The following is a 12,500-nucleotide window of genomic DNA, read 5'->3' as shown; positions in this document are numbered from 1 at the left end:
GTCACTTTAATGAAGATCAGGGAGTATCTGTCTTAAGCCGGAGCTGACCCGACACCTGACCTGACAGCTCAGTGCCAGAGTCTATCTAACCTGTAGGCTGCTGAGAAGCTTACTCATATAGGGTGGAGATGTCAAATGTGTTTTCATGTATCTGTGGTCAACATGAGTCATTGTTTGAGCCACCCTGTTTAATTCAATCCAGACCCTCTCTGCTCAAACTGGAGACAACATGGTTTACTGTAGCATCACTGATGTATTTTTATGTAAGCCTACTTTAAGAAGCACTTAAGAGTATCAAGAACTATAAACAGCCCCTATTGAGTCTGGATTGTGCCACACTGCAGTCTCAACTGTGAGATACGGTGACCGTGAGCTTCTGGTGCTTCTGCTGTGATCTGATATGAGCCCAAATAGACCTTGAGCCCCAGAGGACCTAGACCATCATTTACATCCCCATGTTTTCCTGCTGTGCCTCAGGAAAAGGAAAGTCTACTGATGGACCGCCAACGATAAGGAAATCTTTGAACAGAAACAAGGACACCCAACTAATGGTTCATGACTGGAACCTGGAACCTGGTTTAGAAAGAAACTGTACATGCTGAAAATAACAGATAATTTACATTATGCAAATTATGTTCACTATTTCTAAGAATAAACAGTATCATTTATTTACAGGGTTGTTATTTGTACAATTATTATGCAGATTCTGCCTGTAGTTGCAGCCTTTTGACAGGAGAGGTCACTGTTGTTTCACAGGTCTGACTAACTATAAAAACCCGTCTTACCCTAAACTGAACCTAAACCTAACCCTTTTTCCAAATACGTCTTAAGATAGTCACTAGTGTGACCGAGCGTCCTGGGTTCGTGAATGAGGGGCACTTTTAAGACGGTAATAAGCGGAGTCGGGAGACCAGACATCTCGTTCAGCCCAAGGCTTCTCTCTTTATTTGTGTTCCCCCCCCTTCGACCAGAGGCGGGAGTTGCTTTACCTCTACGGCAACCCTGAAGGGACATATCATCTCCAATACAAAACGATAAACATGAGACATGAGTCTGTTACACTAGCCTATGTATACATTGAAACTGTTGTAGCTTGCCATAATCATTTCTCCCTTTCTATTCCAGAGTCCAGTAAGGGGAGGCTTCAGTTAAACGAATCAAGAGAGTATCTTTCAAAGTCACCACAAGACACTTTGCATGTGTGGTTTCTAGAATATCAGAGAACAACAAACACATCACAATGATTAACAACAATATACTGTAACAAAGAACGCAGTCAAAGTTACACTGAAAGTCCCATGCAACTTTGTCCACATCAATACAACATCAGATTTACTGATCTAATTAATCTAGAAATAAAAATATTTTTGATAGTCTCAATAGTCTTGAGATCCATCGCTAATTTGATATTGTATATTACACATTTAGCATAGTTGAGGCCAAGTGGTTTGTTTGTGGAGAGGCGTGGGTAACCCGCTGAATCCCACTCGTGATATTAGTCCATTTTTTTTTTTTAATTATTACTTTAACAGCTCAGGGATGTTCGAGCAACCTGTTTGTGCACTTTCTGAAGATTTTTTTCACTGTGAATTTGCACTGTCAGTTCTGTTTTTGAATAAAGGGTTGCAAATTAATGCTTTTTTGTTTTTTGTTTTTTATCCGATTCATCGATCAATCGAAGAAATAATCGATGAATCGGATAAAAAAACGAAGCATTAATTTCCAACTGGAAAAATCGCGTGAGGCTGTGGTGCAATAGCCTATCAGCTTTGAGATGTTTCTCCTGTCATCACTGACACCCTGCCATTGTTGAATCAGGAAATTAATACTGTAGCCCAACTATGTGTATAAGTGTGTGTGTGTAAACCATATAGTGCAAACAATGAATAGACGCTCCCATATTTACGTCTAGATGACGTTATTGTGAGTGTTGATGGAGCTGCTACGATGTTAGCTTAGCCTAGCACCGATCGATCCGAGCTCCATTGAGAAAACAAGTACAAATGGGCATCATTACGTAGTTATTTCGGAGTCCCTTTTTGTCGGTTTATTGCAGTTAAATCACAGCCAAATCAGTTTATTTTGTGTTCATACAGCTGTAGTAAACAGCCGACGTGTGGCTTGCTAGACACAGTGAGCTCGATGAAATCCACAGAGCTCCTCCGGACTATGTTATGAACCAGACATGAGGGCGTTTAGTCTCCCGTGATATCTGGGACTTCCACAACACATACTAGGCAGAAATACAGGTTATTTTTTCCACGGTTGATGGCGGAAAGTTGAACGGCTTTCAGGTCGATAAGCCGCGCCCCCTCTCCAGCGCGTTCTTTGTTAGCATCTAGCTTTGATTGCTAGGTCCTGAAATGTGCCGAGTGTGCGCACTCCTTGCGAAATGTCAATATGGTATTGTAGTAATTCTAATAGTTGATGATTGAGTTCTGTTTGGAGTATGTACAAATGGCTTTAATATTATTTTAACCCAGGTTCTGAAGTTGCACGTGGTATGCGACATCATTATATCCGTTTCCTAATGAGTATTTGTTCGATGGTCTATGATAGACAGTATCGAGAGCCCCCCCCCAGGGCCCCCCCAGGGGGCAAGAACACGGAGGACCCGGAACATCTGTATCTTTAATAGTGAGGACAGAGATGGAATCCCTCACCAGCTGGAGAGGGGAAAAGCCCCGTCTGACGTCAACAGTGACTCACAGGGAAAACATGTTCCCTCCACCACCCTTCATCTACGCTGTCCACGTCTGCAAAAGTCACGTGAAAGGATCCACTACATATGAGGACTCGAGTTTGTTCGGCCATTAAACTTGTTTTAGAGGATTGTAAACTCCGGGAAGTGATTGATAAGACACAGGAATTGAAGTTAAAATTGGAAAGGTAAGATGATTCAGTAGTTAATGGGGCAGTTACTGTCGGAAAAGGATGAAAAAAGAAGCATCCAGATCTAATGTGGAAAACATCGCCCTGTAGGGTAACTCTGATAAATCACAAGGGCATATATGTGCAAAATCGACCTCTATGTAAACTGACATTGGAAATTATGCCATTCAACTCTTGCTAAAAGTGAAATGTTTTTGTTTAACTGTAAAAATCTAAGGTGTTGTCACCAAAAAAGCGCCAGTTTGTCCGCACAGTATTGTGGAGACGCGCTCAGAGCAGGAGAGACCACATGACCCTGACATTGCTGCAAATATGACACTCAGCATATGTGCATTTATGCTTTTCTAATGTGCTCGGACTTCCACACATGTCTTTTTAGTGCAGTGCATTGGTTAAAGTAACATGTGAAACAACAGGAACTTTGCTATGTTATGCGTTGAATCATATTGTATGACAGCAGTATTCCTCTAGGGTTGTTTTTGTTTTCTGTTTCTTTCATTTTACGAGTTTAATAAAATTCTGAGCTGCATTGCCGTGTAAAAGCTTCCACAGTGCGTTTCCGCTGCTATAATGGATGTTATGTTATTGTCTGGTTAAAATGTGACTTTCCATTAATGTCTGATAATTGATGCTTGCAGGTGCAGAAAATGGCGAGACGGCTCCTGCAGCTCCTTGCCTTGTGGACAACTGTGGTTGGCAATGTGCAGTGCTGTCCAGAGCTCTGCAGCTGCCAGGATAAATTTGCCCACCAGTTTGTTGACTGTGCTTACAAAGACCTGCTGGTGGTACCAGTGGGTCTCCCCACCAATGCTACCACCGTGAGCCTTTCTGCCAACAAGATCAAATTACTGAAAAGTAAAAGCCTCATCAATATCACACAGGTCTCCTCTCTCTGGCTGGCCCACAATGAGATAATTACAATAGAAACCGACTCCTTGGCCCCCCTGATCCAGCTACGCAACCTGGACATCAGCTACAACAAAATCGTGAACTTTCCCTGGGAGGATCTGCACAACCTCACAGCCCTGCAGCTTCTGAAAATGAACAACAATGAGATGGTGAACCTTCCAAAGGACGCCTTTTCCACTCTCAAAGACCTACGGTCGCTGCGCATCAACAACAACAAGTTTATCACCATTGTGCAGGGTACCTTCAGTGCTCTCTCCTCCATGTCTCACCTACAGATGTTTAACAACCCCTTCACATGCTCCTGCAGCCTGGAGTGGCTGAGGGATTGGATCACGACAATTAAGATTTCCATCCCCGAGCCAAAATCAATTGTATGTGAGGCCCCTGAACACCTAAAGGGTACAATGGTGACACTGTTACCCAAACTGGACTGTACGCAGTCTAACTGCCTGCACCTCATTCCTGCCATGGCACACGAGAACTACGAGTGTGTTTCCAAAGAGCAAATGTTTCCAGATACAAATAAAAACACTGAGAGGATCAACACCCTTTCAAAAATGAATTATGCATCAGCCGTCATGCCGCAGAAGGCTTGGATCACCGTTGGACTTGCAGTGTTGGGGATTTTCAGATAGGATTTGCAAAAATGACTATTTAAATTTGCAAAACCCCATCGATATTAGCTGCAGTGTGAGCAATGGACATATTAGTCCCACAGTCCACTAGAACAGATTTGAGATGGTGGTTGAAGGTGATCGTTTTGCATCTACAGTGTGTGCACATATCTTATATTGAAGCTACTTTTTTACTCAGTTATTTACATAAAAGAGACGATGGAACTTTCGGCAATCTGTAACCACTGTGCTAATAACGAGATAAATGCTGGCTAAAACATCAGCAAGAGTAGAGGAAAGTCAGATAATCAGCTTAATAATAATCTATTATACTTTAGAGCAATATTTTGCTAAAATTTTCTAACATTAGCAACCAAAAGCTCATATCAGACCAAGTAGACTGTAGCAGCAAATCCAGAGTGTAATAAATGAAGGAGTGGTGTGTTTCATTGCTTATGGATTCAATTTGTAAAAGGAAATCCTCCTTTGAACAGTTACAAAGGCTGAATTTAAACCAGAAATGATTCTTTAATATGTTTAACTACTAAGCTAAATCATTTATGATGTCAACAGTATTTTGGTACGACCTTTTGGGAGATTTTTATACTTGCAAGCAATATGTGTCCTTTATAATTTCAGAAATAGTATATTTTTGCATAATGTTAGCTTGAAAAGGCTACCTGAAGAATGTAAATGATTATTATTGATTTTCTGCTCATTGAAATAAAAAAAGAATGGAGCTGACATTCACAAGTTGTACCTCTCTTAGATCCACTCGTAAGTGGTTTTGAGATAATAGTTTATTCTTCCCTAGTAGGTCATGCCTATGTGATGATCTCTCTTCAGCTTAAACTGTCTTATTCCTGGATCGACAGCCTCAACATGGTCTCAACGCTGCTAATGACGTCAATGATGTGAGTAGATCTTGTTTAGGAAACAAAATCACAACTAAACTTTATCTCTCTGGCCATTCCTCCACAACCATCCGAGTGGAAATCCTGCGTTCTTGTCAGATTTTCTTTCAGATTAGGTAATTGTAGTTTTAAAGCTTCGGTAGAATTCTTTGTATTTCTTTCATCTCAGATCTAGAATGAATCTAAATAACACATCTACATGGTACAGTCAAATCTGATTTCCATTTTCGGATATTGAATACCTCTAAACTCTGCCACGCCTGAAACAAAAATAAACTGCTGTGTTTGTTCTGTTACTGAGGCAAGAACAGGAAGGAGGAGCACAATCATCTCGGCGTGTTAGTTTATGTGACCAAACCCTGCTGTTAATATGTTGGGTGGTTGTCCTTAGTTTAAAAAAAACACATTTCCTTTCAACACTACAATGACTTCACATGGAACATATGAAGTGAACTAAAATGTGTGGGATTAGACTCCACCAATACCATAAATGATGTCAGTTGTTTTCATCCGAGGTTAACTTACAACACAGACTTTTGACAGTTGAGAAAGAGACTGTTGCTTTGTTTTCAGTGGTGTAGGACACAACAGGACTACAGATGACCTGGATTGTGCCACACTGCAGTCTCAACTGTGAGATACGGTGACCGTGAGCTTCTGGTGCTTCTGCTGTGATCTGATGAGACCTTGAGCCCCAGAGGACCTAGACCACAATTTACATCCCCATGTTTTCCTGCTGTGCCTCAGGAAAAGGAAAGTCTACTGATGGACCGCCAACGATAAGGAAATCTTGGAACTGAAACAAACAAAGCAAGGACACCCAAGTAATGGTTCATGACTGGAACCTGGTTTAGAAACAAACTGTACTTGCTGAAAATAACACAGAAAATTAACATTATCCAAAATATGTTCACTATTTCTAAGAATAAACTGGATAATTTATTTACAGGGTTGTTATTTGTGCAATTATTATGCAGATTATGTTTGTAATTACAACATTCTGACATTAGAGGTGACTGTTGACTCTGCCTGTAGTTGCAGCCTTCTGACAGGAGAGGTCACTGTTGTTTCACAGGTCTGACTAAAACCCGTCTTACCCTAAACTGAACCTAAACCTAACCCTTTTTCCAAATACGTCTTAAAATAGTCACTAGCCTATTTATACATTGAAACTGTTGTAGCTTGCCATAATCGTTTCTCCCTTTCTATTCCAGAGTCCAGTAAGGGGAGGCTTCAGTTAAATAAATCAAGAGAGTATCTTTCAAAGTCACCACAAGACACGTTGCATGTGTGGTTTCTAGAATATCAGAGAACAACAAACACATCACAATGATTAACAACAATATACTGTAGCACAGAACGCAGTCAAATTTACACTGAAAGTCACATGCAACTGTGTCCACATCAATACAACATCAGATATACTGATCTAATTAATCTAGAAATAAAAACAATTTCAGTCAAACATTAAAATAAACATTAAGGACACAAACATGTCAGAAGGCAGAGGCTGAGTCTTGAGATCCGTCACTAATTTGATATTGTATATTACACATTTAGCATTGTTGAGACCAAGTGGTTTGTTGTTTGAACTGACGCTGAGTTCACACTGCAGAACACCAGACGATGGCAGTATTTGAACACGAAATCAGTCTCCTCAGACAGTAACACTAATCCATATGACTCAAACATTTAAGGAACAATTAAGACTTATGTTCATTTAAAAATAACAAGCTTAAAGTCACATGCATCTAAAACAAACCAGTGGATTAATCAGGGCGATTGAGAACTATTTCCGATTAAAAAGATTAAGAATTACACATTCGTAATTTACCTTAAAGATGTTTCTAATCTATTAGCTTTCTATGCCACTTCCGGTTATAACACAATCACTAAAGTTTACAAATCAATAGTTGCGTCACGTTACATAACAGCCATCAAATGATTTGCATCTGATGTGGGTCAAGATGTGTCTTATCTCACTGGACTCCTCTGAATTCAGCCTCTTGTCTGTTTATTTGCTTCTTTGTTGTTGTTCTCGTTTAATATTAAAGTGCAATTCATTTAATGCAGCAGTGATGGAAATTGTGTCTTGAGCCATAGTGCTCGCAGCACAACTTGACTTAAAACCCGTCAGTGTGTTTGGAAACTCTCGTCTGTGCTTCAATTAAAGACAATAGGCTGCAGCCAACCCGAATGAGGTCAAAGATTAGGCTTGGGTCGGGGTAATAAATTAAACATCGGATCCTAAATTATTAATTTTCTTTGAGGATGGAGGACCCGGAGCATCTGTATCTTTAATAGTGAGGACAGAGATGGGAGAGGCTGCGCGTTCACGGCTCCTTCTCTCGCTCCGTGGCGTCGGGAACGCGCAGTGAATCCCACACTTAGCTGGAGAGGAAAAAAGCGCCGTCGGACGTCAACAGCGACTCACCGGGAAAAAAATGTTCCCTCCACCGCCCTTCATCAACGCTATCAACGCTGTCGACGTCTGCAAAAGTCATGTGAAAGGATCAACTACATATGAGGACTCGAGTTTTTTCGGCCATTAAACTTGTTTTAGAGGATTGTAAACTCCGGGAAGTGATTGATAAGACACAGGAATTGAAGTTAAAATTGGAAAGGTAAGATGATTTAATGGGGCAGTTACTGTCGGTAAAGGATGAAAAAAGAAGCATCCAGATCTAAGCTAATGTGGAAAACATCGCCCTGTAGGGTAACTCTGATAAATCACAAGGGCATATATGTGCAAAATATACCTCTATGTAAACTGACATTGGTAATTATGTCAATCAACTCTTGCTAAAAGTGAAATGTTTTTGTTTAACTGTAAAAATCTAAGGTGTTATCACCAAAAAAGCGCCAGTTTGTCCGCACAGTATTGTGGAGACGCGCTCAGAGCAGGAGAGACCACATGACCCTGACATTGCTGCAAATATGACACTCAGCATATGTGCATTTATGCTTTTCTAACGTGCTCGGACTTCCACACATGTCTTTTTAGTGCAGTGCATTGGTTAAAGTACCATGTGAAACAACAGGAACTTTGCTATGTTATGCGTTGAATCATATTGTATGACAGCAGTATTCCTCTAGGGTTGTTTTTGTTTTCTGTTTCTTTCATTTTACGAGTTTGTAATGACATTCTGAGCTGCATTACCGTGCTTTGATTCCCCTTTAAAAAAACAACCTACTCAATAAAACACATTTGAGTGGATATGAAATGTAAAAGCTTCCACAGTGCGTTTCCGCTGCTATAATGGATGTTATGTTATTGTCTGGTTAAAATTTGACCTTCCATTAATGTCTGATAATTGATGCTTGCAGGTGCAGAAAATGGCGAGACGGCTCCTGCAGCTCCTTGCCTTGTGGACAACTGTGGTTGGCAATGTGCAGTGCTGTCCAGAGCTCTGCAGCTGCCAGGACAAATCTGCCCACCAGTTTGCTGACTGTGCTTACAAAGACCTGCTGGTGGTACCAGTGGGTCTCCCCACCAATGTTACCACCTTGAGCCTTTCTGCCAACAAGATCAAATTACTGAAAAGTAAAAGCTTCATCAATATCACACAGGTCTCCTCTCTCTGGCTGGCCCACAATGAGATAGTTACAATAGAAACCGACTCCTTGGCCCCCCTGATCCAGCTACGCAACCTGGACATCAGCTACAACAAAATCGTGAACTTTCCCTGGGAGGATCTGGCCAACCTCACAGCCCTGCAGCTTCTGAAAATGAACAACAATGAGATGGTGAACCTTCCAAAGGACGCCTTTTCCACTCTCAAAGACTTACGGTCGCTGCGCATCAACAACAACAAGTTTATCACCATTGTGCAGGGTACCTTCAGTGCTCTCTCCTCCATGTCTCACCTACAGATTTATAACAACCCCTTCACATGCTCCTGCAGCCTGGAGTGGCTGAGGGATTGGATCACGACAATTAAGATTCCCATCCCCGAGCCAAAATCAATTGTATGTGAGGCCCCTGAACACCTGAAGGGTACAATGGTGACACTGATTCCCAAACTGGACTGTATGGCCCCTACTGTCACAATAACCTCCCAGCCCAACATTGAGAACACAGAGCTCAACGAGGGATTCATGGTCATCTTAAATTGTGAGACAAAAGGGAGCCCCACACCACAGGTCAGCTGGGAGGTGACTGCAGGAAATCAGAATTTGTTGTTCCCCTTGCCGTCCACTGGAGAGATTGATGACACGCCAATCAATGATAAAACAACCAATGATCGATTCCTCGTCTTTAGAAACGGCTCTCTCATCGTCTCTCGAATGAGTAAAAAGGAAGATGGAAATTACAGCTGCTCTGCGGTGAATGAATTAGGTAGGGCGGAAAGCAGTGTTAAAGTGGTTATGGCAGTCACCCAAAAACATGGCAGCGACTCAAAGCCCGATTCTGTGCTGGACAAGATCCGTCCATCTGGTAAAAAGCCTGGAGAGCCCAATAGCTCAAAAAACAATGTGATCAACTGGACCAAGCCTGACGGAAAGACAAAGGGCAGCCCTGAAGGTTCATCAGACAAAAGTGCCAGCCCGGGGCAGGGCGGCGGTGTTTCAAAGGACCCCACCTTTGCGAGCAAATGCGGCGTGAGAGAAAGCAGTGAATACATCTCCAACCACGCCTTCAACCTGAGCTTGGATGACCTGAAGCAGTACACGTTTGATTTTGGTGTTATTGCGTTAGAAGTGTCAGAGACGGAGGCCAAAGTGCAGCTGAATCCGCTGCAGCTTCCCAGCAGCAAATCTAACCTTCATGTGAGTCACACTGAAAACCAGGAAACGGTGAATAAAGAGGCCTTTGGTCTGTCCCAGTCCTCATCCAGTAAAGCCACCTTGGACATGCTCTACCTCTGTGTAAATACAGGCAATGGACACTCCATGGTTCAGTGGTCCAACATAGAGGAGGGGGTTAACGCCTATCGCTTCCATGGTTTACACCCTGGCACCAATTACACACTTTGTCTCACCTATGGGGGGCAGGACTGCCAAGTCCAAGTGGTCTTCACAACCAGGAAGAAGATCCCCTCCCTGCTTATCATCGTGGTTGTTAGCATTTTCCTACTGGGTCTGGCCACTGTTCCCTTACTGGGGGCCACCTGCTGCCATTTGTTATACAAGTACCAAGGCAAGACCTACAAGCTGATCATGAAGGCTCAGAATCCAGATCAGCTGGAGAAACAGATGACAGGAGATTTTGATCCCAGGGCGTCTTTTGTGGAGTCAGAGAAAACCTTCGACCCCAGCGAGTTAGGCGAGGGAGAGGCTGATGATGAGGAAGGAGACGGGGAGGTTGAGGGGAGCGTGGTGACAGAGTCCATCCCCGGATCCTCATCCAAAACCAACCAGGAGGAGTTTGAAGTGGGCTCGGAGTACAGTGACAGATTACCGCTGGGAGCGGAGGCAGTCAACATCTCGGAGGAGATCAACGGCAACTACAAGCAGCCAAGCCGCTGAGCTCCGCTGACGTCTGCGAGTATACTGTAAAATATTTTACTTTCAAGCAGCCTACATTTAAGTCTGTAACGCAACCACTATCACTTCACGTGAACAACGATGGCTTCTCATACAAAAAAAGGTGGATCTTTTACATTTTTTTTTTACCTCAGAAAGTAGTCCGTCAATCACTTGAGATTGTGAATTAATTCATGTGACATTTGTAGTCTACTGTAAGGTTAAATTAAGCAACATCAATTTACAATGCAAGCACAGATTTCTACAGTTTGTAAGACCTCAAAACTGACAAGAAAGCAGCAAAATGTTCCCTTTCTGCAGGACAGACACGGTATGGGCGCAAATTGTGCAAACTGTGGCGCGCGGAGTTCAACGGAGGCAAAAAAACAAACGATGTTAAAATGTATTTACGGTTTAGAGAGCAAAAAAAAAAAAAGAACAAGTGCCATATTTTTTAAAAGCCATTTTAATTAAAGTGACATCAGGGACCAATTGCTCTGTCTTAGCTGTGTGCGTCTCTCTCACCGGCCTATTGCCATGTCCTCAGGTGCCGACACTGCGCCTCCACTTGACTCGTCCACTCGCAGATTTGGATGGCGGTATTTGATTAAATGATACTAGATGCAGATATTTGGTTTCGGTGCTGACCTGCCCGCTGTCCTGTGAGACCAAAACAAGGGAATTTTCACTTTCAACTGTGTTGTGCTTGACGGGAAATCCCAGGTAATTTACCCACAAAATGTTGTTTGACGTAATGTAAGGCTTTAAAAATGTGCGACTTTGACCTCTTAATTAACGGGTGCTTGCTTACTCTCGCTTTTTACAATGAACGTGTCCATGGCATGTCACGTAGCCTATTTCCTTGTGTGGTTTTTATTAGTGTAGTCTATAGGACTTTAGATGTTACTGTCAACCTGTGATGTAAAGCCATGTCAATTGAAATTATTATTTTTTTACGACGGTGAGTTTCTATGAAGCCTCAACAAAAGGACGCACTGGGTGTCTGGCGGCTTCACTGTCTTGTAATTGGATGCATATAGTGAGTTTTTGTGAACTGTTGTAAAACCAAACGGAAAACAAAAGCCGTGACCTTTTAAGATTTTTTGATATCATTTTATGTAAGTGGAATTAATAAAACATGAAACTATACCAAATATCTTCTGGATTTGTCTGAATTATTTCAGAAAAAAAATTAACATTTTCAAAATGTATCTGAAATAATAAAACATGTAATAACCTATAGCTTACAATTTGATACTTCCAGTTTCGATTCAGATTTCAGCCCAGTTAATTATTATGAATGGATCTTTCTTCTTTTGATGCCTTTTCATTATGGGAGTTTGTTTCGATGTCTGTCATATTTTTCTATATATATTGCATAACAAAATACGAAAAACAGGCTCCGCGATTTTGGAGTGTGTGTTTATGTAGAAGGTAAAGAAAACTGCTGCGTTTGAAAGCGATGATCAACACAAAGCCTCCCTTTGTCTTCATATTCATTTTGGCCCTGCACAGTTCATTTCGCTTAACAGCATCACACCATGCATTTAAAATAACCCACTCTAGAATTAAATATTTTAATACTTTAAATTATGTAAAAGAGAAAACTATTGTATAGGTTTTATTTACAAAGTGATCAGAAGGAAAATTCGGGAGTTCATATTTTTACTTAAGAGTCGACAGGATAATGCAGAGACCACGATGT

The 12,500-nt window shown here is 41.7% G+C and overlaps 2 protein-coding genes across 2 annotated transcripts; both read left to right on the top strand.

The window, feature by feature from the left end:
• Positions 1-2,761: 2,761 nt before the first annotated feature.
• Positions 2,762-5,154, top strand: LOC306698920 (immunoglobulin superfamily containing leucine-rich repeat protein 2-like). The gene is made up of 2 exons (XM_079163420.1): positions 2,762-2,889; positions 3,531-5,154. Exon 2 carries the CDS (start codon positions 3,540-3,542, stop codon positions 4,434-4,436), a length of 897 nt encoding a protein of 298 aa, XP_079019546.1. The 5' UTR covers positions 2,762-2,889; positions 3,531-3,539; the 3' UTR covers positions 4,437-5,154.
• A 2,679-nt stretch (positions 5,155-7,833) lies between these two features.
• On the top strand, positions 7,834-10,810 carry islr2 (immunoglobulin superfamily containing leucine-rich repeat 2). The gene is made up of 2 exons (XM_079163826.1): positions 7,834-7,953; positions 8,657-10,810. Exon 2 carries the CDS (start codon positions 8,666-8,668, stop codon positions 10,796-10,798), a length of 2,133 nt encoding a protein of 710 aa, XP_079019952.1. The 5' UTR covers positions 7,834-7,953; positions 8,657-8,665; the 3' UTR covers positions 10,799-10,810.
• The last annotated feature ends 1,690 nt before the right edge of the window (positions 10,811-12,500 follow it).

Source organism: Pholis gunnellus (assembly GCF_910591455.1).
Source record: "Pholis gunnellus genome assembly, chromosome: 7".
NCBI classification, from domain to species: Eukaryota; Metazoa; Chordata; class Actinopteri; order Perciformes; family Pholidae; genus Pholis; species Pholis gunnellus.
This window is presented reverse-complemented; position numbering and strand designations above follow the sequence as displayed.

Excerpts from the sequence above, each read along its gene's own strand:
- LOC306698920 (XM_079163420.1), top strand. The coding sequence starts at position 3,540 with ATGGCGAGACGGCTCCTGCAGCTCCTTGCCTTGTGGACAACTGTGGTT.
- islr2 (XM_079163826.1), top strand. The coding sequence starts at position 8,666 with ATGGCGAGACGGCTCCTGCAGCTCCTTGCCTTGTGGACAACTGTGGTT.